The 27,770-nt window shown below is 44.6% G+C and overlaps 1 protein-coding gene and 1 long non-coding RNA gene across 2 annotated transcripts; one reads left to right on the top strand and one right to left on the bottom strand.

Moving 5' to 3' along the window:
* Positions 1-784: 784 nt before the first annotated feature.
* Positions 785-10,560, top strand: LOC144607174 (uncharacterized). Its single transcript, XR_013549076.1, has 3 exons — positions 785-1,361; positions 3,727-3,841; positions 10,211-10,560. It is a non-coding gene; the product is annotated as an uncharacterized LOC144607174 (long non-coding RNA).
* A 13,492-nt stretch (positions 10,561-24,052) lies between these two features.
* Positions 24,053-27,203, bottom strand: LOC144607173 (immunoglobulin kappa light chain-like). The gene is made up of 4 exons (XM_078423839.1): positions 27,083-27,203; positions 26,684-27,002; positions 26,261-26,298; positions 24,053-24,747 (listed from the first exon to the last, which is right to left on the bottom strand). The coding sequence occupies exons 1-4, from the start codon at positions 27,126-27,128 to the stop codon at positions 24,425-24,427; spliced, it is 726 nt and encodes a 241-aa protein (XP_078279965.1). The 5' UTR covers positions 27,129-27,203; the 3' UTR covers positions 24,053-24,424.
* Positions 27,204-27,770: the final 567 nt, after the last annotated feature.

The following is a 27,770-nucleotide window of genomic DNA, read 5'->3' as shown; positions in this document are numbered from 1 at the left end:
GCAAATGCAGCCCCTTAAGTAATCATCGCACTGATCTTTCCACTGGTTTCTCTGCTTCTGGTAACCTTCCATTTTGGGACATGGGTGCTTAATACTTTGCACTCACTCAAATGGGTGTCCCATCATGAGCCTTGGCAGTATGTCGCAGTTGCATTGTGGTTAAATCCTGATTTTTTTTTTTAATTGAAAACGTACAGCTGATTTTTTTTTTGGTATTCATCAGGGCAAATGAGCTAAATTCTCTCTCCCCACCCCCTAGCTTATACCATTCCCTAGTCCCATATTCATAGTCAAGGTTATTCTAAAACATTAATCAATTGTGTTAATTCGTTACAGGGCATGAGTTTTGCTCTGGTATCCTGCAACTTGCATTCAATTCAATTCAACCAAAACTTTGGGAGGATTTCAATTTTGCTAACAGTTACATCAATAAGAATTAAATGCCAGGTTCTCAGTTGTTCATAGTGAAGCCATCTGTTAAATTGTAGGGTTTTTTAAGAACAAAAGTAGTCCACTGACTCAAATTTGATTCCCTTTCTATAGATCTCTGCTTACAAGTTTAAATAACAAACTTTTGGTCCTTTTGCATGAAGTTTGATTTTCCATATTGTAGCTTGATAATTTTGCTATCTTTAGTCCAATTACATAGACTGTCTGAAAATAACAAATTATTCTATGATCATTATACTATTTTAAGGGGTGGGGGGAGGGGATCATGGCATGTCTCACTCAGCCTTTTTGATAATTCAATGAGAAAATTAAAATTTGGGAGAAATAGGCCTAATGGAATTAAACATTTTTAGGGGCGACAAGGTGGCGCAGCGGTAGAGTTGCTGCCTTACAGTGCCAGAGACCCGGGTTTGCTCCTGACTATGGGTGCTTGCCAGTACGGAGTTTGTATGTTCTTCCCGTGACCTGCGTGGGTTTTCTCCAGGTGTTCCGGTTTCCTCACACATTCCAAAGATGTACAGGTTTGTAGGTTAATTGGCTTGGTCCCTAGTGTGTGTAGGATAGTGTTAGTTTGTGGGGATCACTGGTCAGCCAGACTCGGTGGGCCAAAGGGCCTGTTTCCACACTGTATCTCTAAACTCAACTAATGAATGAATTTTATTTCCAAGATCATTGCGTCTTCAACATTGCCACTCTGCACAAATTGAAGCTTTTAGATACTTTGATTGTCCTGCTTCAATGTCAAAGTAATGTTGATGTTTTGCTTTGTTCACTTCATTGTTACAAATATGCAGAATGTTCTCTTTTTTTACAAAAGCTATTGGATTCGGATATGATGCAGTTATCAACACATTTGCTCAAATTCCAGGGGGAATATCCTGAGAAATGAAGAAAGAATTAGACTTATCTAGGTAAAACTTTGGAAAATTTATCTTCAGCTCTTATTTTATCTTTTTGCCTCGTTTCCCCCAAACGTACTTAACAGCTCAGTTGAAAGATTAGTGAATCCACACTTATTTTCCAAAGGCAAAACCTCAGAAATAAAAACACTTTTTAATGCTCATGTAATTGGTTCTGGATTATTTTTATCTTTTTCCTATTCCAATCATTCTCTTTCAAGAAATGAGCAAGTTGCTTAGAAATTAAATCATTGGGTAACTCAGTGTCTCAATATGTTGCCACTGCATTATCTTCAATGGCTGCAATTATTCAGCCTTGCCACTTGTTTTGGTTCGAATTCCATATTTTGCAGCGTCTATGTATAAGCTCCCAAGATCACACGATGAAATCAAGTTCCTGTAACTCGGATTCACTTCTGAGACTTAGAAAATGAGAACGCTTGACTGTTTCAATAGCTTCCTTGAATTTGAAACAATAAATTACAGGATTTTTTTTGTAGAGAGAGATATGAAATTAGGCCTTTCTCATTTTTTGTGTGGTACTTTTCATAACAGAAGTAGAACTGTAACTTTGTTCATTCTTTCTCTTATTGGATCTGGGGGATCTACCTATTGAAGAAATTTTAATTTAACTAAAGTGTCCACTAATCCTCTATAAGCAAAGATAAGATAAGCATCCAGAAGCTCCCTTAACTTACAATACAATACAATATATCTTTATTGTCATTATACCCAGGGGTACAACGAGATTGGGAATGCGCCTCCCATACGATGCAATAATTTAAGTAATTAACAGCAACCCAATGAAACGAAACAGTTGGAACAGTTTTTAGACAGGACAGAACTTCCTTTCTGTTCTAAAATGCTAATGGATAATTGTAGCATGTGTAAATTTGTGCCACATCAAATTTGTTAAACATTTAATCATCGGTATTGTTTAATGAAGACACATCAATTACAAGCATTACAGCTTGATATTGCAAGTCTTTGTTTCACCAACAACAGAATTGCAATCCCACTTCCAGTTCTTCTGAATTGTTTAACAATAAATGAGTAATAATAGTCAATTCTAATTTTAAACAATTGCACTATGGGTAACTAACATCTTCACAACTTTGCCCCAAAACTATTTGACTAATAATTAGATTAAAGTTTTCTTTCATTGGTTTCACATTTCTCATTCCTGAACCTGCTTCTCAATGCTTGGGCACTGATTATTGATGTTATCAAACAAATTGTCCTTGTGGCCATTATTAATTTATAGGGGTAAGGGTGTCGGCAAGGGTACAGCTGATGCAGCATGTCTTTATACCAGTGTTCACTTTTCAGAAAATAGATTGTCTTTCTGGTCCCAATCCAGAGTCACTAAAGTATTTCGGGAAATTCCTGCAGGTGACTCACTTTACGGTAATTTGGGTAATGGAAATTTGCCCTTGTGGAGTTCACAAATCACTAACAAAGAAACGGGTACAGAATAAAATCTCCCAACGAAAAACTTTTTTTCAACTCCCATCAATGCAAATGCAGATGATGTGGTTGGCATTATGGAAAACTGTGATATGGACTTTTCTAGGAATGCAATCACTGCAACGTGGAGGCTGTCTGTATGAAAATTGTGAAAGTATAACTTTACTCTGCTCCAACACCCCTATGTTTCAGTTGTTTGCTGGCTAGCATTAGATTGCAAATGATTGTGAAGCATAAGCAAGAATCAGACTTTTTGGGGATATTGGTACAAGTAAAAGACACCCAGATTTTATTCACATTTTCCCTTCCTTACAAAATAATGTTCTTATCCTCGCCTTAATCAAAAACAGAAAATGATGGAAATGGGTAGCACCTGCAGAGAAAGAAACACAGAGCAATTCAAGTTGAGGTAGAAAGTTTTTGTGACCTAAGATGTTGCCTATCTCTTTCTACAGATGCTGAAAGAACTCTGAGCGTTTCCAGCATTTTCTGTTTTTCTTTTAGATTTCCTGCATCTACTGATTTATTTTATTTTCAATTATTGCCATGGCCCAGTTACCTATGTGACGGATATCTTCAGAGTAGTGTTGGATAGGTTTGCAGAGCCTTTTGTAAATTTGGAAATGGGCATTTTCAAGCAATGACTGCGATGGAGCTCTACCTAAGAATTCCACCATCAGGCTGTTCCTACTAAATAGCTCAATGCATTCATAAAAGCAAAAAACCTGGGAGAAGCTGACACATCTGAAGTACAAATGTCTTTTTTAAAAATAAGGATTGTCTGACATTTCAGAATTCAGGCGCTTAAGAATTAGTACACTGTTTAAAATGTAACCACTGACTGCTTCTGATGGATGGAATGGTTTAATTTGTCTTTCTATTGGTTTTTTGAATACTGTTGCATAAATAGTTAGCGCTGGTGGCATTATCAGTGGAGCTGATGCAAAGGATTAACAATCTGATGTGAACTACACCACTTATTTGGCAAAAATCTTCCTGGCTTGATTGTGGACCCCTTGTTACAGGTAAGAATACACTTTTCAAGAATTTGTGTTTATGTGTTCATTTCCATTGTTTACGAATGAGTTAGTATGTCCAAGCATTTCCACTGACAGTCCTTCCATCTTGTCTGTGGCACATCTATTAAACAAAAGGCCTGTACCCCTTGGTTCAATTTGGAAATACTGCCAATATTACATAAACCATGTCAACCAAGAAATATACCAATGACCAAGTGGTAATGCTATAACAATGGATTCTGACCATTGGCCAAAGGGAAGAACAATCTAATGAATGTCACAATTCATAACCACTAATACTAATAAAATACAGTGCATTCAGAAAGTATTTAGACACCTTCACGATTTTCCACATTTATTACATTACAGCCTTATTTTTAAATGGATTACATTCTTTTTTTATCATCAATCTACACACAATACCCCATAATAAAAAAGCAAAAACAGGTGTTTAGAAATGTTTGCAAAGTAATTAAAAAGAAATAACTGAAATATCACATTCACATAAGTATTTGCTATGACACTCAAAATTGAGCTTGGGTTCATCCTGTTTCCATTGATTATCCTTGAGACGTTTCTACAACTTGATTGGAGTTCACCAGTGGTAAACTGAGAATCGGGGGAGAAGGGCGGTGACTCAGAGAGGTGACTAAGAACCCGATGGTCACTCTGACAGAGCTCCAGAGTTCCTCTGTGAAGATGGGAGAACCTTCCAGAAGGACAACTATATCTACAGCACTCCACCAATCAGGCCTTTGTGGTAGAGTGGCCAGACGGAAGCCACTCCTCAGTACAGGCACCGCCACCACTGACCCTCACAGCCTCCCCAACTTTTCCCAGGCTGGGCCTACCAACACCAACCTTCATGGCATCCCCACCTGCTCCCCGGTTGAACCTACCAATGCCGACCATCACTACATCCCCAATTATTTCCTGGTTGGGCCTACTGACGACCTTCACAACATTCCCACCCGCCCCCAGGCCAGGCCTACCAACACTGATCTTCGCTGCATCCCCACAGGCGAACACCAGAAAGTCATCTCCCAGACTGTTTCCAATCTCATTTCCTCTGATGATTGCCCCTCCCCAGCATTAACCCTTAGTTCTCAAGCTCAGCTCTCCCTGCTTCTATCTTCTTCCCAAAATCCACATACATAGAAACATAGAAAATAGGTGCAGGAGTAGGCCATTCGGCCCTTCGAGCCTGCACCGCCATTCAATATGATCATTGTTGATCATCCAACTCAGTATCCCGTACCTGCCTTCTCTCCATACCCCCTGATCCCTTTAGCCACAAGGGCCACATCTAACTCCCTCTTAAATATAGCCAATGAACTGGCCTCAACTACCTTCAGTGGCAGAGAATTCCACAGATTCACCACTCTGTGTGAAAAAAAACGTTCTCATCTCGGTCCTAAAAGACTTCCCCCTTATCCTTAAACTGTGACCCCTTGTTCTGGACTTCCCCAACATCGGGAACAATCTTCCTGCATCTAGCCTGTCCAACGCCTTAAGAATTTTGTAAGTTTCTATAAGATCCCCCCTCAATCTTCTAAATTCCAGCGAGTACAAGCCGAGCCTATCCAGTCTTTCTTCATATGAAAGTCCTGCCATCCCAGGAATCAATCTGGTGAACCTTCTCTGTACTCCCTCTATGGCAAGAATGTCTTCCTGCCGGAAAGACCGGACTGCCCTGGTATCCCCATTGCCTCTGCCCCACAGAACCTATTAATCTTGTGTCCTCTCTCTTCCAACATCTATGAGACACCTCAAACGCCCTTCAACTCTTCTATGACTTTCTATTTTCAGGACCTCAGGTCTCACACTCATCCTTACCATGGACATCCACTTACTTTACACCTCCATCCCCACCAGGAATGTCACAAGGCCCTCCAGTTCTTCCTTGAATGGAGATCCAAATCAATATCCCTCTACTAACACTCTCCTCCACCTGGCGGAACTTGTCCTCGCCCTCAACAACTTTTCTTGACTCTCACTTTCATCAATTTAAAGGTCTAGCCATGGGCACTCGCATGAGCCCCAGGTATGCCTGCCTTTTTTTTGGTTATGTCAAACAATCCTTGTTTCCAATTACACATAGGCACCATCCCCCAACTCATTCTCTGCTACATCAATAACTACATCGGGGCTGCCTCCTGTACCCACATTAACTTGTTGATTGCATTAAGTTTACCACTAACGTCTACCCTGCTCTCAAATTCGTTTGGGCCATATCTGATACCTCGTCTTTTGTAATCTCTTTATCTCCACAATAGCAGACTATCGACTGACGTCTACTATAAACCCACCGACTCCCACAGTTATCTGATCTACACGGCGGAGAGGGAAATTGTGGGTAAGCAGGGTTAGCCCTGCTTACCCACAATTTCCCTCTCCGCCACAACTGCTCCCAAGATGAGACTTTCCATTCTAGGTCATCCGAGAGGTCCTCTTTCTTTATTAAATGTCGTTTCCCCCCCTGCTGTCAAAGATGGATCCCTCACCTGTGTCTCTATGTACTGTAGTTCTCTCATTACAACTGCCCCCAGATGGAACAAAGATCGAGTTACCCTGGTCTGCAACTTCCACCCCATCAGACTTCACATCTGGCACATCATTCTCTGAATATAGACAAAAATGCTGGAGTAACTCAGCAGGACAGCCGGCATCTCTGGAGAGAAGGAATGGGTGACATTTCTGGTTGAGATCCTTCTTCAGACTGATGTCAGGGGAGTGGGTGGTGGAGTGGGAATGGATGATACATCATTCTCTGACATTTCCATATCCTCCAATGTGATCCCACATGTCTTCCCAACCCCACCCCTTTCCGCCTTCCACAGAGACTACTCCCTCTGCAACTCTTTGTTCACTCATCTCTTCCAGCCCAAACCATCCCTTCCCCAGCACTTTCCTCTACAGTTAAAGGAGATTTGTCACCTGTCGCTATTACTCCTCCCTCACCTCCATCTAGGGATCACAACAGTCCTTCTAGGTGAGACAAAGATTCACGTGCACCTCCTACTATATCTTGGTATCGGTAATACCAAGCGAAGACTCTGCGTCCGTTTTGCTGAACTTTTGCACCTAGTCCATCAACACCTATTGCATTTCCTGGTTGCTAACCATTTTTACTCCTCTACCCATTCCCATACTAACCTTCCTATTCTGGGCCTCCTCCATTGGCAGGCTTGGGTAGCCTACAAGCCAATGGTATGAACATTGAATGTTTCAATTTTAAGTAAATAGCAATCCCCCCCCCCCCCCCCACACCTATTTTTTCCCCTTCCACCTAAATTCCTTCCTCTAGCTCTGCCATTTACAACTCTTCCATCATTTTGTCTCACACCTGTCTTTTCATCTCTGGCCTTTGTCCAACATTTGCATATCAAACCCCACTCTCCCATCCAGGCTCCACCCTGCCCCTTCCAGCTTTCTTTCTCCCCCCTCACCCCACCACAATCACTGAAGAAAGCTCCTGACCCAAAACGTCACATGTCTATGTTCTGCAAAGATGCTGTCTAAGCCACTGAGTTACTCCAGCACATTGTGTCATTATTTTGCAAACCAGCATCTGGGGTTCCTTGTGTTAAAGTGCAGCCTCACAAAACCTTTGTTTAGGCTGAATTTATAGACAATAGACAATAGGTGCAGGAGTAGGCCATTCAGCCCTTCGAGCCATTCAATGCGATCATGGCTGATCACTCTCAATCAGTACCCCGTTCCTGCCTTCTCCCCATACCCCCTCACTCCGCTATCCTTAAGAGCTCTATCCAGCTCTCTCTTGAAAGCATCCAACGAACTGGCCTCCACTGCCTTCTGAGGCAGAGAATTCCACACCTTCACCACCCTCTGACTGAAAAAGTTCTTCCTCATCTCCGAAGTATTGCATGCATTTCTTATCGTCCCTTTACAGGTACAGATGTGAAGGCTTTGGAGAAGGATCAGAAAAGGTTTATCAGGATGCTGCTTGGATTAAAGAGTATTAGCTGTAAGAGATGTTGGACAACATTGGATTGTTTTTTTCTGGAGCATTAGGGGCTGATATAGGAACCTGATAAAACTGTATAATTATGCAAGGTATAGATAGGATAGACGGTCAGAATTGTTTTCCCCAAGGAGAGAAAGTCAAATACTGGAGAGCATAGCTTTAAGATGAGAGGGGAGAGTTTAACGAGGATGTGCAAGGTACACATTGAGAATGGTAGGTACTTGGAAAGCACTACCAGGGGAGGTGGAAATAAATACAATGGTGGCATTTAAGAGACTTTTGCATGGGCAGTTAAGTATACAGGGAATGGAGAGGTATGGAACATAGAAAATAGGTGCAGGAGGAGGCCATTCGGCCCTTTGAGCCAGCACCACCATTCATTGTGATCATGGCTGATCATCCACAATCAGTAACCTGTGCCCAACTTCTCCCCATATGCCTTGATTCCACTAGCCCCCAGAGCTCTATCTTACTCTCTTAAATTCATCAAGTGATTTGGCCTCCACTGCCCTCTGTGGCAGAGAATTCCACAAATTCACAACTCTCTGGGTGAAAAACGTCCTTCTCACCTCATGTACATGTACAAATAAAGTGAGATTAGTTTAATCTGGCATCTTTTGGGCACTGATATTGTGGGCGAGAGGCTCTATTCCTGTGCTGCACTGTTTTATGCTTTCGAACTTTAATTCTCCGATTGCCATACTGGCGTAGTCAGTTTAACTACTGTTTCTGAACCAACAGTCCATAATTCTAGCTGCAATTTGAGCACTTTAATAGCTGCACCACAGCTCCTCGGTTCAATTGAGTCCCCAGTGTTTGACAACCTTCCACAAATGGCAGATTCTTTTATTCTAGAGGAAATCATTGAAAAGACCAATTTCTATAACTTGTATGTCCTCAGCACCAAAAGGGCTTTGCAGTCAATTAAATACTTTCAACGCGTAAATATTGTTATAAAGTAGGAAACACGGCAGTAAATCTGCACACAACATAAACGTCAATGCAATAATGACCAGATAATCATATTTCATGACGTTTGATTGAGGGAGGGCAGCTGGTGGATAGAATCGCTCACAGCTCCAGTGACTCAGGTTCAATCCTTTACAACTGATCCTGTCACTAGTGTCCCTGGTGCAGGTGGATGGTAGAATTGCAGGGAATAGGACGACACGGTGGTGCAGTGGTCGAGTTACGGCCTTCACAGCGCCAGAGCTCCGGGTTCGATCCTGACTACGGGTGCTGTGTGTACGGAGTTTGTACATTCTCCCTGTGACCTGCTGGGTTTTCTCCAGGTGCTCTGGTTTCTTCACACATTCCAAAGACGTGCAGGTTTGTAGGCTAATTGGCTTCGGTATAATTGTAAATTGTCCCGAGCGTGTGTAGAATAGTGTTAATGTGCGGGGATCGCCGGTCGGCGCGGACTTGGTGGGCCGAAGAGCCTGTTTCTGCGCTGTACCTCTAAACTGAGGAAATGGAATTGTTCTGAACTGGTGTTAACTTGATGCTCCAACTGGTCTCTTATGTCATATGGAAATACAAAATATAAAAATAAGGATAAATGTTGGCTGGACATGATGTCTGTCTCTTTGAAAGGGTCACTCTCATGTAAATCATAAATGGTCGCTCCCTTTTTGAATGTTTAACCTTTTCCTCGCCTTTCACAAAGGTGACGCCTCTCCCATGTGCAACCATTGCAGTATCTTCATCGCGTCCTATTGCGAGATGTCAAGTCACTCATCCATTGAACGTGTTTCATCCTTGCTTCCCTTTCCATTAGTTGTGCGAAACAGGGATCCTGAGTTTTTCTTCCCCCCTCCCCACCCATACTTGCCTCTCCCTGGGTCTGCTTCATATGCAGTGACACCAGGTGTAGCTCATGAACTACCACCAAATAAATCATTGGGGACTGCGGAACTAATCTGGGACATTCCTGATCAATGTGCTGCGTTTCATAGCAGCCTATGCAGCTGCAGTTCAGGCTCTTGGAGCAGTTTCAAAGAAACTCGGCTTATGCTGAAACTAACTGGAAAGAAATGAAAGGGATTTGTATTTTTGACAAATCGGCTACGCGAGCATAGAACGTGAAAATGAAGTAGCTTCTTAGCTGAAAACTGTTGAAAAGCAATTGTACTGAATTGGTGAATAATTCAAGACATCATAGAACACCATACAATGAATAAAAAATACAGGAATAAATGCTTCATTTGAAGGTTTTCAAATTAAAATCTTGAATTGAACACTTTCTGCAACGAGACAGTTTTGCAATGCCTTGTTTTTGCCACAGTCAGATGTACAAACATGTATCTCTTTAATCCTGTGATTGTGCTAGCATTCTCAAGGCTGCTCCATGTTCACTTACGCAGGTGTATACCTTCCCGCTTCTGCAGGTGGCTGTTGAGATTGATGTTGTCTGCTTCACAGCATTGCACTATTGGGCCTCATTGCTCAATGGATATGCGTTGACTGAAAACACAAGCCATTTTACCAAGGGTCAAGACTTACTGCGTTGCGGATTGAACTAGAGGAAACGTTATGAAATGAGATTTCAATGTAAATGTGCTTTGTATTAATGTGTAATCCTACAATCTATTTCCCAGATATTTCTTGCAAGTGACCAAAGTCTATGTACAAAATCACAACCTGATTTCAGATCTTGCAGAAAAATTGGCGAGCTGCATTTTGTATTTCTGTTTTGGAGCAGGTGGATGACCTACAATTTACAGGAATTATTTTACATAGGCCATCAATCAGTCTCTGTGGGGGGGGGGGGGGGGGGGGAGACTCTCAAACTCAGTTTAGCGGTGAGTTACTGAAGAACCCAAATCTCAAAACCACATGCTTTGAATAAAGTATTTGATTTTCACTCTATAAATTGTTGCCGTGTGATCTGCTATGGCTTTCTACAAGATAAACTGGTTGCTTAATTGTAATTTACGCATTTCATTTTTCTTCAGACTTCTAGAATTCATCCCATTTTATACCTTTCCCACGTCCTTCCTCCCTCCCAGACATGCCAGAACATAGTTTCATCCTTCAAACGCGTCAATAGACAATAGACAATAGGTGCAGGAGTAGGCCATTCAGCCCTTCGAGCCAGCACCGCCATTCAATGCGATCATGGCTGATCACTCTCAATCAGTACCCCGTTCCTGCCTTCTCCCCATACCCCCTCACTCCGCTATCCTTAAGAGCTCTATCCAGCTCTCTCTTGAAAGCATCCAACGAACTGGCCTCCACTGCCTTCTGAGGCAGAGAATTCCACACCTTCACCACTCTCTGACTGAAAAAGTTCTCCCTCATCTCCGTTCTAAATGGCCTACCCCTTATTCTTAAACTGTGGCCCCTTGTTCTGGACTCCCCCAACATTGGGAACATGTTTCCTGCCTCTAATGTGTCCAATCCCCTAATTATCTTATATGTTTCAATAAGATCCCCCCTCATCCTTCTAAATTCCAGTGTATACAAGCCCAATCGCTCCAGCCTTTCAACATACGACAGTCCCGCCATTCCGGGAATTAACCTAGTGAACCTACGCTGCACGCCCTCCATAGCAATAATATCCTTCCTCAAATTTGGAGACCAAAACTGCACACAGTACTCCAGGTGCGGTCTCACCAGGGCCCGGTACAACTGTAGAAGGACCTCTTTGCTCCTATACTCAACTCCTCTTGTTACGAAGGCCAACATTCCATTGGCTTTCTTCACTGCCTGCTGTACCTGCATGCTTCCTTTCATTGACTGATGCACTAGGACACCCAGATCTCGTTGAACTCCCCCTCCTCCTAACTTGACAACATTCAGATAATAATCTGCCTTTCTATTCTTACTTCCAAAGTGAATAACCTCACACTTATCTACATTAAACTGCATCTGCCATGTATCCGCCCACTCACACAACCTGTCCAAGTCACCCTGCAGCCTTATTGCATCTTCCTCACAATTCACACTACCCCCCAGCTTAGTATCATCTGCAAATTTGCTAATGGTACTTTTAATCCCTTCGTCTAAGTCATTAATGTATATCGTAAATAGCTGGGGTCCCAGCACCGAACCTTGCGAAAGGGACCCATTTATCCCCACTCTTTGCTTTCTGTCTGTCAACCAATTTTCTATCCATGTCAGTACCCTACCCCCAATACCATGTGCCCTAATTTTGCCCACTAATCTCCTATGTGGGACCTTGTCGAAGGCTTTCTGAAAGTCGAGGTACACCACATCCACTGACTCTCCCCTGTCAATTTTCCTAGTTACATCCTCAAAAAATTCCAGTAGATTTGTCAAGCATGATTTCCCCTTCGTAAATCCATGCTGACTCGGAATGATCCCGTTACTGCTATCCAAATGCTCAGCAATTTCGTCTTTTATAATTGACTCCAGCATCTTCCCCACCACTGATGTCAGACTAACTGGTATATAGTTACCCGTTTTCTCTCTCCCTCCTTTCTTAAAAAGTGGGATAACATTTGCTATCCTCCAATCCACAGGAACTGATCCTGAATCTATAGAACATTGAAAAATGATCTCCAATGCTTCCACTATTTCTAGAGCCACCTCCTTAAGTACCCTGGGATGCAGACCATCAGGCCCTGGGGATTTATCAGCCTTCAGTCCCATCAGTCTACCCAAAACCATTTCCTGCCTAATGTGGATTTCCTTCAGTTCCTCCATCAACCTAGGTTCTCCGGCCCCTAGAACATTTGGGAGATTGTGTGTATCTTCCTCAGTGAAGACAGATCCAAAGTAACGGTTTAACTCGTCTGCCATTTCTTTGTTCCCCATAATAAATTCCTCTGCTTCTGTCTTCAAGGGACCCACATTTGCCTTGACTATTTTTTTCCTCTTCACGTACCTAAAAAAACTTTTGCTATCCTCCTTTATATTATTGGCTAGTTTACCCTCGTACCTCATATTTTCTCCCCGTATTGCCTTTTTAGTTAACTTTTGTTGCTCTTTAAAAGAGTCCCAATCCTCTGTCTTCCCACTCTTCTTTGCTATGTTATACTTCTTCTCCTTAATTTTTATGCTGTCCCTGACTTCCCTTGTCAGCCACAGGTGTCTCTTACTCCCCTTAGAGTCTTTCCACCTCTTTGGAATAAATTGATCCTGCAACCTCTGCATTATTCCCAGGAATACCTGCCATTGCTGTTCTACCGTCTTCCCTGCTAGGGCCTCCTTCCAGTCAATTTTGGCCAGCTCCCGCCTCATGCCTCTGTAATCCCCTTTGCTATACTGTAATACTGACACTTCCGATTTTCCCTTCTGCCTTTCCATTTGCAGAGTAAAACTTATCATGTTGTGATCACTGCCTCCTAAAGGCTCTTTTACCTCTAGTCCCCTTATCAGATCAGGATCATTACACAACACTAAATCCAGAATTGCCTTCTCCCTGGTAGGCTCCAGTACAAGCTGTTCTAAGAATCCATCTCGAAGGCACTCTACAAACTCTCTTTCCTGGGGTCCATTTCCAACCTGATTTTCCCAGTCTACCTGCATGTTGAAATCTTTCCCAGTCTACCTGCATGTTGAAATCTCTACCTGCATGTTGAAATCCATCAAATAATATGCATTTGCATGAAATTTAATACCTTTCTCTCAACTAAACTATTTTCTTCTGCCTGTCGGCTCTCACTTGGTTCGTAATACATTGTGTGAAGAAACAGGAGCTCTCGTTTTATTGAGCATTTCATTAGTATTTTAAACGTCGCGCTTCTTCTTTCAGCTTTTCAAATAACGCTTAGACAGTACGGGTTGTTAAAAAAATACAACGATAATATTTTCTGAAATTTGTAGGTGATTTGGGCGGCACAGCGGTAGAGTCGCTGTTTTACAGCGCTAGAGACGCGAGTTCGACCCTAACTATGGTTGCTGTCTGCACGGAGTTTCTATGTTTTTCCTGTGACCGTGTGGGGTTTCTCCGAGTGCACCGGTTTCCTCCCACATTCCAAAGATGTACAGGTTCGTAGGTTAATTGGTTTCGTAAAATTGTAAATTGTCGTTAGTGTGTAGGTAGGATAGTGCTAGTGTATGGGATAGTGCTACCGGTCGGCGCGGACCCGGTGGGCCGAAGGGCCTGCTTCCGTGCTCCATCTCTGAAGTCCAAACTATTTTCACAGATTGACAAATCTAAGAAGATCGGAAGGAAAAAAATTGCGCAAAGCCTATTAGGAGTGAAATTAAGTATCACAACAGGTAGTTAAAATTCAGAACACTTGTGTGAGCGACCAATTAGATTAATTGTAAATTAAAAATCTGCGATTAATTCCTTTTTGTTTACCAAGGCCATGCTGAGAGATTTTGTGAAAAATGAGTTGATTCACAGATCATGAAAAAATGAGTTAATTCACAGATCATGAATAACAAATGCCTAAATAATTCACTCCCATTCCACATTCCAATGTTTTATGTCTCTTCTACTTAACAGGTATAACAGAGCTTTATTTGTCGTTCGGTACCGAAGTACCGAACGAAACTACATAGCAGTCATAGAAAAAAAACCACAAAAAAAAACACAAGACACATAACCCCAACACAAACGTCCATCACAGTGACTCCAAACACCCCCTCACTGTGATGGAGGCAACAAAACTTCCCCTCTCTTCCCCACGCCCACGGACAGACAGCTCGTCCCCGACCGACCCGCACAGTCCCCGCACCGGGCGCTGAAACGTCTCGCGGCCGAACCGGGCGATGAAAGGCCCGCGACCAAGCCTTGCGCAGCTAAGTCCCGCAGCCGAGCCGCACCAGCGGTGAAAAGTCCCGCAGCCGAGTTGCACCGGGCGGTGTTAGGCCCCGCAGCCGAGCTGCACCGGGCGGTGTTAAGCCCCGCAGCCGAGCTGCACCGGGCGGTGTTAAGTCCCGCAGCCGAGTTGCACCGGGCGATGTAAGTCCAGCGGCCGAGCCGCACCGGGGGATGTTAGGCCCCGCAGCCGAGCCGCACCCCGCGCCGTGAGGAAGAGAAAAGTTCCCCACACCCACCCCCCACACACCACCACCCCCTCCCACACATACACACAACCAAAAAAAAATATATAAAAATCATCCCAACACCGACACTCAACAAAAAAAAGACGGACAGACTGCTAGTCAGCCGCTGCCGTTAACATTTATTCACATTTTACTGCATCTGCAGTATATTTTCCCACTGGCTCAATCTGCCAGATTGCTTTGGCTATATAATAACAGAGAAAATGGTGGATTTCAATCATATGGGAGCCAAGGTGAGTCAGTGTTCTACATTACGAAACAAACATGCGACCCAACCTGTTCATGCTGACTAAGATGGTTCTATACCAAATTACTTCCCCTCTGTTGATCTACTTCCCTCTAAACCTTTACACATAAATGGTGTATCAGTAGGAGCAAGTCAGAAGCAGCTATATCGTGTAGTGAATGAACAATTTCATGTCACCCCAAGGACTTTTCACCACCTGAAAGCCAGTCATTAGTGCATGGGAATCACTGTTTGGGACAAAGCAACCTTTTGTTCTCGTCACAATAACCAGTCTAATTATTCATACTAGCACACATATTATATGCACCACAGTTACTCCTCAGCCACACTGCTATATATGTGAACAGAGCACTAGAACGGGCTCTTTGGCCCACAATGTCTGCGCCGGACATGAGGCCAAGACCATCTATTATCTACCTATGCATAATCCATATCCCTTTATTTCCTGCATAACCGTATGCTGACCCAAAAGCCACTTTCGTATCTGCATTAACCACCATCCAGGCACCGATCGCCCTCTAAACAGTCTCCCTGCACATCTCCTTTAAACGTTGCCCCTCGCACCTTGGTAGTTGTCCTCCAGCCGTTGATATTTCCATCCTGACAATGGGTCAGATAGCGAATAAGAACAAAAGAAATAGAAGCACGGGATTATCAGAGGCCTTAGTAAAAAAAAAACAACTAAATCAGATCAGCCAGACATACCGCGGATAAAGCCATGACGATTGTCCCTAATTACCCCATTTTCTACCCAATGCGAGTCAATCCTATACCGAAGAATCCCCTCCAATAATTACCCTTACACAAAGTAACCAGGTCCAACATGGAAACACGAACTGCATTAATTAACTTTAATGGTGGTTAATCGCTGTTACAATCTGATACAAGTGAATGGGCATACGCTGTTACAATCTGATACAAGTGAATGATCATACGCTGTTACAATCTGATACAAGTGAATGGTCCCTTCGTCGTTCTATTTATACCCACGTTTCAACTGCAGATGTTAATTGAGCCAAGTAATTGGTCTCTTTGAAGCTGTGTAACAACTAGAAACGGAGTTTTAAAAAAAGCCGTGTGTACAAAATAACTGGAACTGCGGAAGGTAAAACAGAAGCACAAGGTACAATGAACTGAGGGGCGGGTGGCTGAAAGAAGCAGCGCAGTGAAAGATGAGATGCAGTGACTTCGCGTTAACCAGGGAGCAAACAAGCGCTCTGTTTAACAGCCGGATTGTGTGAGTGTGGCGGATATTTTCGAGGCTGCTCCTTGTTGAACTGTGCAGGAGTACACCTTCCCACTGCTCCAGTCTGCGCCCCGCACCGCCAGGTAGCTGCTGAGACTGAAGGTGTTGTCCGTGTCCCGACTCACCGAGCTGGTTTGCACCTCAACGCTCGGCGGATTCCCGTCCACTGTCCAGCTGACGGCGGGGAAGCCCACGGACAGTTTACTGACCAGGCAAACTAAGGTGCCCGCTCCTTTAGCGGACATCTCGTCGGCTGACGGCCTCAGCAGTTTCACTGAAGGGTCTGGGAGCTGCGAAGCTGCAACGGGAACAAGAGAATCATTACGTTATTACAGAGATGGGGGGTGGGGAGAGCTGCCATCTATAAACGACAGGCAGAATGAGTGACTTGGCCTCGTTCCTTTCCTTGTCAAGATAGAAGCATTATAAATTTGACTTACACCTATTCTTTAGGGATCCGGTTTTTAATTTGACTCTTTACCAGCGTGGTTCTCTTCAACCCCAGGACTTGTTTTCTCCCCCCACCTCACCCCATAAACAGATAATATGAAAAATATTTGTGGGGTTTTCACCTCTTACTATACTAGTCCACGGCTACGGGCTGTATGCACGTTTGTTGACTTCTGAATGAGTTCTGCATGTTCATATGTAAGTAAAGTTGTGTAGTACAAAACTAAGTCACGAGTTTCCTGACTAATCATGTCTCTTCTGATTCCCATTACATTGGATAATTTTAATCAGTATTTGACATTCCAATTTTCAGTTATAATCTTGTGATTGCATAAATTAGTTCATCATACTTGCACCATTTTCTTTTGCATTGTAACTTTCGCGGTATGTAATGGATATGCTTACAGATCGCGATTTGATAAGGTCCACGCAGCCGAAACAGATAATAAATAAATGCCCAGCACTGAGATGCATTCTCGACTGCACACTGATATTTATAGAACGACCACGGCATCTACAGCTGCAGGCTTCGTCATGGGTCCGACTACAAGAAACACAACACTATTTGTTGGAATTGCCCTAAAGAAGCATGATCACATTCTCATCAAACCCTTGGGGTGGGCGATCATCTGATACACACATTGTTAGGAAAAGTGGATTTTTAGTTGATCCTGGGGATTGCATAATGGTGGATGGAGGATTTCAAATTCAAGAAGTCTTGATGTTTCGCCAAGCCTATTTAGAGATTCCCCTCCCAGCGGTGGTTATCAGCAAATGACCAGAGAAAAGGTACACAAAAGCAAGATGGTTGCCAATGTCCGTAATCATGTTGAACGTTCGTCTAAAGTGGTTTAACATCCTGAGAAACACTTTACCCAACACTTTAGTTCCGCATACTGATGATATTTTCACCGTCTGCGCAGCATTATGTAATTTCCTGCCTCCATTGGTGTGAAAAAGAGACGATGTTGCACTTGCAGATCATTTTGATCAGAAGTTCAACTTTATGTTCAACCAGATTTGTATTGAACTGAAATCCAGAACTCAATCAATAAATGTACAGAAGTTCATACAACTCATTTCATTTAATCATTTATCAACCAATGTTTCAGTGTACATTAGCCATTATGTTCTCTAACAACGCTCTTTGTTTATCCCAAATGACCTTTGACAAATCCCGCGATTCCTTGCGTTTCTCAAGCTACCGAACTCGCTTATTAAGGGAGCGCATCACGTCGCTCTGGCCCATTAGCAAATTGATACGACCCCTTTCGCACTTAATGTGATAAACCTCACATTTAAAAAAAAGTAATATAAATACATTCCTGCCATTGTTAACCAAACAGTTTAATAGTGTTGGAATTAGATACAAAATGCTTGAGTAACTCAGCGGGTCAGGTAGCATCTCTAGAGAAAAGGAATAGGTGACATTTCGGATCGAGACCCTTCTTCAGACCGAGAGTCAGGCAAGAGTGGAACTAGAGATATAAAAGGGTACACACAACAAATGAATGAAGATATGAAAAGAGCAAATCAAAGGGCGGCGCGGTGGCACAGCGGTAGAGTTGCTGCCTTGCTGCGCTTACAGTGCCAGAGACCCGGGTTCGATCCTGACCACGGTGCTAGCTGTACGGAGTTTGTGCTTTGCTCCCCGTGGGTTTTCTCGGAGAACTTCATTTTCCTCCCACACTCCAAAGACGTGCATGTTTGTTGGTTAATTGGCTTGGTATACGTGTAAATTGTTCCTTGTGTGTGTAAGACAGTGCTAATGTGCGGGGATCGCTGGTCGATGGCCCGATGGACCTGTTTCCGCGCTGTATCTCTAAATTCAACCAAGACTAAACAAAGTCAGCAACGATGATCGAGGAAAGGTGGAGTCCATGGTTTGTGGCTGTTGGCTGTGAAGAAAAAAAAGATCTAACGAATAGATACAACAATGAAACTAGCAGGACGACTAGAGAAGTAGCGTTGAGGGCATAAACTACAAATTAAACACATAAATTAATTCAACAATTCCAGATAGTCGACATCAACTGTTCAAAATACCAGCAAATGTATTTTAAGGAAGGTGATAATTGTTTTGCAAAGTCACCGCGCATGTGAACATAAAACGACAGAATTAGTTACTCCAAAGAATAAACTAGCACTATCACCATAATAGTATTAACTAATTAACAGCCAGTGCAAAATTAACAACGCAGAACATTTATTGCGTGTTAAAAAGGAGAAGCAAAATTTCCCAGAAATTTAGTAATAACAAACTCCAAAGAAGCAGGAGAAGTAGAAAAAATGATTTTATCTCAGCCAAAAGTGATACAGAATTAACGTTTCAGGTCGGAGTCCTAGAGTCTCCAACCTGACACGATAATCGATTCTCTTTCCACTGATGCGGTCTGGCCTGCAATCTTTGCAGCTTGATTTGATATTTCTAGCATTTGTGGTTTTTAGAAATAATTCTCATTAACTGTGGTAAGTAACATTCGACAGCAAGTAACAGAACACGACGGGGCGGAAAACACTGCCAAGTATAATCAGCATTTCAATACAAAAATACCATTGGTCGAACCCAATGAAATGACCCAGACTGAGCGAACAATTGCCAACAAGCGCTAACCACTTTCACGCTTAGAAATGGCAGAAATAATCTCCCGGCCACTGTGCTGAAATTACTGTTTGGCCTCCGGCGGAACACGCAGCCTTAAATTGGCAGAAGTTTTAGCATCTTGAAATAACCACATTTAGTAGCAGAAAGAAGGGTCAACACGAATGGACGAGAAAACACTTCACTAATAAATAGCAAACTATTAGATGCTCAATGATTTACACATAATTGATATCAGCGGAACCAGACAATAAGAACATTTAGAAAATCTATGTCCTCATTAACAGCGAAAACTGAGAGGATTGTGTGTGTGTGTGTGTAGATACGAAAAAAAATCTAATCTGCAGCAAAATAAAACTGCTGGTTGGAATGGGCGAGTCAGGCAGCATCTGCGGAGAGAATGGAGGGAACAATTCTTCCGATCCGGATACTGCATCAGGACCGAGTCGAAAGGATTTCCCAGACATTGACCTTTAACAAAGAGTCATCCATCTGCTCGACGAAACCCCATTTCAGACAGTAATAGACGGCTACATCATTCACTCCCGCCGCGTTTATGATCAACTGGAAAAGCGCGGCGGCGCTGTTGAATTCCGAGTAAAAATGGTCGCTGCTCAACCGACCCATAGTTGGGGGCGCTGATCATTTGTGCATTAATCATTTGGATAAGGGGATTGAACGCTTTGTGGCCAAGTGTGCAGATAAATGCTAGGGTAGGTGGAGGGGCAGGCAGTCTACAGGAAGCAAGGGACAGGTTAGGAGAGTGGGCAGAGAAGTGGCAGATGGAATTTAGTATAGCAAAGTGTGGAGTCATGCATTTTGGTAATAAGAATAAAGACGTACATTATTTTCCAAATGGAGGGCGAATCTAGTAATCGGAGGTGCAAAGGGATTTGGGAGTGCTGGTGCAGGACTCCCAAAAAGTTAATTTACAAGTCGAATCGGGAGTAAGGAAAGCAAATATCAAGAGGACTGGAATACAAAAAAAACAGATGTAATGCTGAGGCTCTAAAAGGCGCTGGTCAGGCCGCATTTGGAGTACTGTGAGCAAATGTGGACCTCATATGTGAGGAAGGTTGTGCTGGCTCTGGGGAGGGTCCAGACGATATTTACAAGAATGATTCCAGGAATGAGTGGGTTAGCACATGATGAGCGTTTGACGGCACTGGGCTTCTACTCGCTGGAATTTTGAAGGTTGAGGGGGGATCTCATTGAAACTTACAAAATAATGAAAGGCATAGATGGAGTGGATGTGGAAAGCATGTTTCCACTGGTGGGAGAGTCTAGGACCGGAGGTCATAGCCTCAGAATTAAAGGGCGCTCTTTTAGAAAGGAGGTGAGGAGGAACTTCTTTAGTCAGAGGGTCGTTAATTTGAGGAACTCATTGCCACAGAGGGCTGTGGAGGCCAATTCAATGGATGTTTTTAAGGCAAAGATAGACAAATTCTTGATTAGAACGGGAGTCAAGGGTTATGGGGAAAAGGCAGGAAAATGGGATTAGGAGGCAGAGATCAGCCATGATTGAATGGCAGAGTGGGCTCGATGGACCGAATGGCCCAATTCTACTCCGATAACTGATTTTAGATATTGAATAGCGGTGCTGGCTCAAAGGGCCGATTGGCCAAATCCTGCGCCTATTTTTCTATGTTTCTATGAACTTGTGAACTTGTGTAATGGAGGACCCGCTGACGATTTGTTCCCGGAGAATGCTTAAACCGATGAAAATAATTGCCATCCTTTATATCGATGCCACATTCCAGCGTGGCCGTGTCTCCTGGATTCACCGACACGGTCGCTGGTTGAGTCAGAGTCAGACACACTCCAGCTGTAAAAGAGCAGGGATTCAACTTTAACCATTGACTCTTTAATGTGACCCCAAGAGCTCACATCACACCGGCTGGCGGGGCGGATTTGCCGTCTGTACTTACAGCCCAGCCACAGTGCCAGAGACCAGAAAAAGCACAGCGTCCGCATCGTTGCTGTCCTCAGCTCGCTGCCTCCCTCCAGCCGTTGTGTTTCAGGAAGGACGCGATTAAGCTAGAGAGGGTTCAGAAAAGATCTTCAAACACGTCGCCTGGATTGGAGTGGTTGGGTTAAAAGGAAGGTTCGGATAAGCTGGGACTGAGTAAAGGAAGCTGAGGAGTGAGGATAGAATTGTGAGAGACATAGTCATAATCACTCCCCTTCCACCCCTTTGAGGGAAGAAAGCTCCCATCTGTACCCGGACCTTATCCATCTCCAGTCGCATCCCTGCCCTCTGAAGTTATCCTGTAACGTTGGCTGTTGCCCGCGACCAACAATAGAAGCTATCGCGTTCTCCAGGCATCTCTGGGTAGGCAACAACTGACACTTTGCCAGTGATGGTCACGTTCCAAGGTGGTGGAAATCAGAGGTTGACCAGTCTCAGTGTCTGGGGCGATGCTCCCGAGTAAATGTAGTGCACTAAACAGGATCCCAGTGGGTTCATACCAGCATTTATATTTAACAAAGACCAAGAGATTAAATAAGTTTTTTGAGGGTAAGTCAATAGGTCCTTAAATAGCAATGGTGTTTTGCTGTGTGTTCTTGACTTGTTCATGGAGAAAATTCTGGAGCAGGAGGGTAAACAACTAGGACACGTGGGCCATATCAAAACTAAAGTCATGGGTAGAAAAGGGATACATTTCTGGTTGGTACAACTGGTGGAGATTGTTTCAATAACGAATCAACCAGCTTCGCTCTATAGGAATTACATTATAAACAGTGCTGATGCATTAATGCCATCTGACCATTGTATTCCAGTTTGCTGTCAATGAAAACCAGAATAATGAGACCATTCATTCTATTCAAGGATAACATCTATCGAGAGAGTGTTTGCTATTCAAAGCAAAATCCGGACATGAACAGTATATTGCATTCATTTCAATACAGTAAATGGATTGGTTGAGGCAAGGTCGCAGAGAGTTGGCACTGCACCTGTTTGTAGTATTTCAAATTGGCTTCATCTCCACTTTTTTTAAAAGCAGAGATTGCCAGATACTGATTAGTAAGGCTGTCAAAGATTACAGGGAGAAAACAGAAGGATGGGGTTGAAAGGGAAGGATAGATCAGCCATGATTGAATGGTGGAGTAGATTTAATGGGCCAACTCTGCTCCTCTTATGAACTTCAGCAAGCTCGACTAAATTATGAATGGAGGAGGATTGTCATCTAACCCAGTTGGAAAGATCTCCAAGGGATAATGGACAATATTGAGGTTTGTTAATGTAGAAGAAAGCAAATATTTCTAATGCTCCAACTTTATAAATAATAATTGCTGTGCCATTTATAGAAAGGGAACTGGTACAATTCAAATCAGCTGCTACCTGTCTGTGAACATAATAAACATCTGCGGCCCCAGCAGGAAATGAGCTGTTATTTCAAGGAAAGGGGCTGTCCAGAACTGAGACAAGACGTTTAGATCTGCTTTTTATATCACTTTACCCAAATATCATAGTTTCTGTTCGACCTGGGATGTTACTTTGAGTATCTATCAAGCACTTGACTGTTTAAATGACATTATCTCTGGTACCCTCTTTGAGTTGTGGCAGTCAGAACAAGGATTGTATCATAAATTTTGCATTGTTCTTTGCCTGAGTAACTTCATCCCATAGATATTTCACTAAATTCTGGGCGAGTAAATGTTAAATAAGGCTATTGATTTAAATGGATGCCACTTCACTCGCCCCCCGCCCCAATTACACCGCCAACGTTTGGTTTGCTTTCTGTTAATGGGATAGAAAAATGAAGTGAAATGTAGAATAGGGTTTAAATTGAATATCATCTACTTGACATCCACCCAAAGGTAAAGGGTCGTGTGTTTCCATTCTCGTAGTTTTACTTTTATCCTTTTTGAGGGTCAAATCTTCCCTCGTTTTCTGAAATCTGTGAATCAGCCTGGTTTGTGAATCAACAGCATCGGTCCCACTGATTCAATGACCATGGAGTGATGCGGTGATGGGGAGAGAGGTGTGGGGGGGGGGGGGGGGGGAGAGGTAAGAGTGGGACGATGAGGATCCTGATTAACAGATGATAAACCAAGACCTGCCACCCTGTTATCTGCACACACAAGGGGCTGCACCATCGGCAACAGGCGAACAAAAACACCCATCAGCCGCGAACCCCACCCCAGCAACTGATTCACCTTAATTTCTACTTCCCACTTGCTGGCCTACTACCACTCAGTCTCTGGACTCCTGCACCCGGCCAACAGCGCCCAACTGAAGCTCAGGGAACATCATCTCACCTTCTGACTGAACTCAGTACCCAGCCTATATTGTAACCATTTCAGGTAAACAGCCATTACAGTTTGTGTCTGCATTGGTCAGTTCTGGTGAAAGGCCCGCAATGTAACTTCAGTTTTTAAATTATTCACAGATGCTGCGTGACCACCTGAACATTTCCAGCAATTGTTAGATTTACTTTCTTTATTGTAGTTCCCAAACATTAACTATTTTTTGTTATAATTTTATCATCATTGCCTTCCAACCACCCCGTCCCCATTTGTTCCAGTGGAACTTCCCGCCGATCTTCCCTGATATCCCAAGTCCAAGGCTGCCGCGAACCAGCGCTTTCCTCTCACTTCACGGAACCAGTACACGACCCGGAGCAGAGACGAGTCTCCTCCCCCCAAGAGCTCCCAAGTTAACGACACACACACACACACACACAAATAATTCCAGCACTGATCATCTTTATTGGTAGTTTGTCGTCGTTACAGAAGGACAGTCTGATACTGACGAGCAGTCCAAAACGCATTTATTATTTTTATTAATTAGATCCACGCCTGTTGCCAGAGAAAATTATTCACGAGCTGAAATTTCTGATGAAGCCAAGTTACTGAGCACTTTAACCCGTGTAGCCGAGCGGTGGGAGAAACAGAACAACAATCAACTCGAATACAAATATTGCAATAACACTGGAAACCGGATAAAGCGGATGGGAAGCAGGGAATACAGAGAACAGCGGGCGCACAGAGTGGGAGAGGGGGCGGAAGATGAGAGGCAGTGATGTCCCGTTAATCAGGGAGCAAACACGCCCGGAGCCGCGCTCTGTTTAACAGCCGGATTGTGTGAGTGTGGCGGATATTTTCGAGGCTGCTCCTTGTTGAACTGTGCAGGAGTACACCTTCCCACTGCTCCAGTCTGCGCCCCGCACCGCCAGGTAGCTGCTGAGACTGAAGGTGTTGTCCGTGTCCCGACTCACCGCGCTGGTTTGCACCTCACCGCTCGGCGGATTCCCGTCCACTGTCCAGCTGACGGCGGGGAAGCCCACGGACAGTTTACTGACCAGGCACACTAAGGTGCCCGCTCCTTTAGCGGACATCTCGTCGGCTGACGGCCTCAGCAGTTTCACTGAAGGGTCTGGGAGCTGCGAAGCTGCAACGGGAACAAGAGAACATGTGTTTCAGGTGGCGGAAGAGCTCGGTCATCTCAGCGTTTGACTGAAGCGCGGTGAGAGGTTGCAGATTCCTCTGGTGGGGCCCGAGTCTCACTGAGGGACGGGAGCGGTGGCCGCATGGATGTCAACGCCGGGGAACTAGAGATGTGAGGCGAAGTTCCTGCTTTAGGGTCCTGCTGGTACCTCGCTGGTTCACAGCATCAGCCGCTCGGTCACCTCGCCTCCACTCCCGCGTCTACCCGGCCAGTGCACATGAGCTCATTGGGGGGGGGGGGGGGGGGGGAGAGCCCCACAGGGACGCTTCACTTGGCCTCAGTGCCAGTGGTTAGTGAGGGAAGGGATCCATGATCCCACTACCGTCCGCCAACCACTGACCCCTCGCTCTGGGACCAACGATTGCCGGTGGGGAATCTACTCCAACCGGTGAAGCTTCCCGGCACCGAGACATGACCGGAGCCGAGACACACACCGGGGCCAGAAGCGAGCCCGGGTCAGTTCAATGCGCCCACTCACTGAGCCACGATCTACACGTTCCTCCTCCTCTTCCCTTCGCCCACCCACCCACCCACCCATCACTGATGTACCCGCTCTGCCCCCCACTGCCGCCGGGAGAATGAACACATTTCAGACTCTGCACCGCCCCGGGGGGTGAGGACAGCGGCAGCGCCATGCTGAGCTTCACGGAGCTGGACAGGGCAGGCGCTTTGTGACCAGTGACGGGGCCGAGGGATTCGGGTCCCATTCACTGTGGGGGAGGGCAGGTGCCATTCCCCCCAGACCCGGAGCTCCGGCCTCAGTCGCTGAGCAGCGGTTCCCCAAAAGGAGCGGCGGCCAAAGGAGATGGGCGGCAGGAGAGAGGAGGCAATGACATGGGACGGGACGGGAGAGGGGCTTTCATGGGGCGGGCGTGCAGCAGAGTTCCGCCGTCACCGGGAGTATTGGAGGTTCCGTGACAGTCCGGGGGAGATTCCGCTGTGGGATCCTCATACAATAACGTGAAACTTATAGTTCCACTGTCTCAACAACCCCGGGCTGTCTCCAGTCGCCAATGTCCTGTCCCCACTGTGACACCGGGGCCCCACATGAGGAAGCTGGGACCCCTCACGTTCACGGATCAAACCGGCACCAAAGCGGACAAACTAACTCGCAAACTCAGAGATGAAGTTAGTCTCAGAAACACAATATTCACAAGCACATGAAGAGACAGGGCAACGGCACCTCAAAGTGAACTGATTAACCGAGAGTGTACCTTTTTGAAATATCAAACAAGCTTCACCACATAGATAATGTGGTCATTAAAAGACAGTAACAATTCACTGAACACAACTATATATTTATCTAAACTGGCGCTGGACACAGAACTCAATTGGTTTGGAAAATCAAAAATTTCTCCGTAGAATTAGCCATGTAATAATAAAGGTTAAAGTATTAGTTGCCAACTGACCGCATTGGCGCCGTTAGTAATTGCGGGATGATTTCCCAGATATTTACCTGTAACAAAGAGCTTGGTCCCTGGGCCGAACACCCCCACAGTGTGTGGTTCCGACTTCAGCACAGTCAGTTATCCCGCGCCCTGGAATCAGACAGAAAACACGGTCAGACGCTCCAGTTTCCGCATGAAACCCGACTTCACACATCCCGAGTGACCCCGCCGGTGTGGGGCGGGAAGGGATCAACTCACAGCCGCATCGCCAGGTTTGACATTAAACGGCAACGAATCCCGGCAGTGGGCGGCGGGACTCGGAATCATCAAAAAATGAAATATTGAAATAGGAAAATACTGTATAAAGGAGAACATTTAAGCGACTTTGTGAAGAGCGAAAGATTAGAATGTTTTCATCGATTCAAAGATGTGAAGTGCATCACGTTTGCTGCCTCCAGTTTTTGTTTCACCTTCTCTCACTGTGACACTAAGTACTGTTCGCTGTAAAGTACTTGTAACAGTAATAGGCGGCAGCGTCATTCACCTCCGCCTTGCTGATGATCAACTGGTAAACGGTGGCGGCGGTGTTGGCTTTCGATGTGAAACGATCACTGCTAAAACCTGACCCATAGGTCGAGGCGTTGTGTCCGTGATAATAGCGGAGGATGAACTGAGGAGTTGTTCCCGGTATCTGTTTGTACCAATAAGAATAAAGGTTGTCCTTTATTCCGACATTGCATTCCAGCGTGGCCGTGTCTCCTGGATTCACCGACACGGTCGCGGGTTGGGTTACGGTCTGACATTCTCCAGCTGCAAAATAGAAGGAATTCAACTTTAACCATTAACTCTTTAATGCAACCCCAAGAGCCCACGTTGCTGCGTGTACTTACAGCCCAGCCACAGTGCCAGAGACCAGAAAAAGCACAGCGTCTGCATCGTTACTGCCCTCAGCTTCCTAGCTTCCTGCCTTCCTGCAGCCGTTGTATCTGTGACAGACTGTGGACGCCGCTGCCGATGGAAGCCGCTTATAGAGCCCTTCACACAGGAAGGAAATGCGTGTAAATCAGGGCGGGTTACACTGAGCGGCCGGAGCACGGAACTGAAACCCTCCCATTCATCATCAGGCACGGTCGGGTTGAGGCGGTGACACTGTCAGTCACTGGCTGATCTGATAGACACAAGCCCGTGAATGAGCAGATCGGTTGTTGTCTGATATTCCCCACCTTCTGCCTCCATTCAGTTGTTGCAATACTCCATCCCTCAGTCTAGAGATGACCCTCACACCTTCAGTCACAACAGGGTAGCAGTCTTCCTGTTCCCACATCAATAATCCAGACCCAAGAGACTGCAGGTGCTGGATTCTTGAGCAAAAATGAAACTGCCGCTGGATCTCAGCGGGTCCGGCAGCGTCAGTGGAGGAAAAACCCTCCGGGTTTCAGTCTTGACCAGAAACGTGGTCTGTCTATTCGCTCTACAGCCGCTGCCTGATCCATTGACTTTCTTCAGCAGTTTATATTTTTACTCAATAATTTAGTCTGAGTTCATTCTCACCCTTACTGATGATGTTTTGTATTCAAT

The sequence above is a fragment of the Rhinoraja longicauda genome, chromosome 28 (genome assembly GCF_053455715.1).
Source record: "Rhinoraja longicauda isolate Sanriku21f chromosome 28, sRhiLon1.1, whole genome shotgun sequence".
In the NCBI taxonomy this organism is placed as follows: domain Eukaryota; kingdom Metazoa; phylum Chordata; class Chondrichthyes; order Rajiformes; family Arhynchobatidae; genus Rhinoraja; species Rhinoraja longicauda.
The sequence above is the reverse complement of the archived record's forward strand: the minus strand, read 5'-3'. Positions and strand labels throughout refer to the sequence as shown.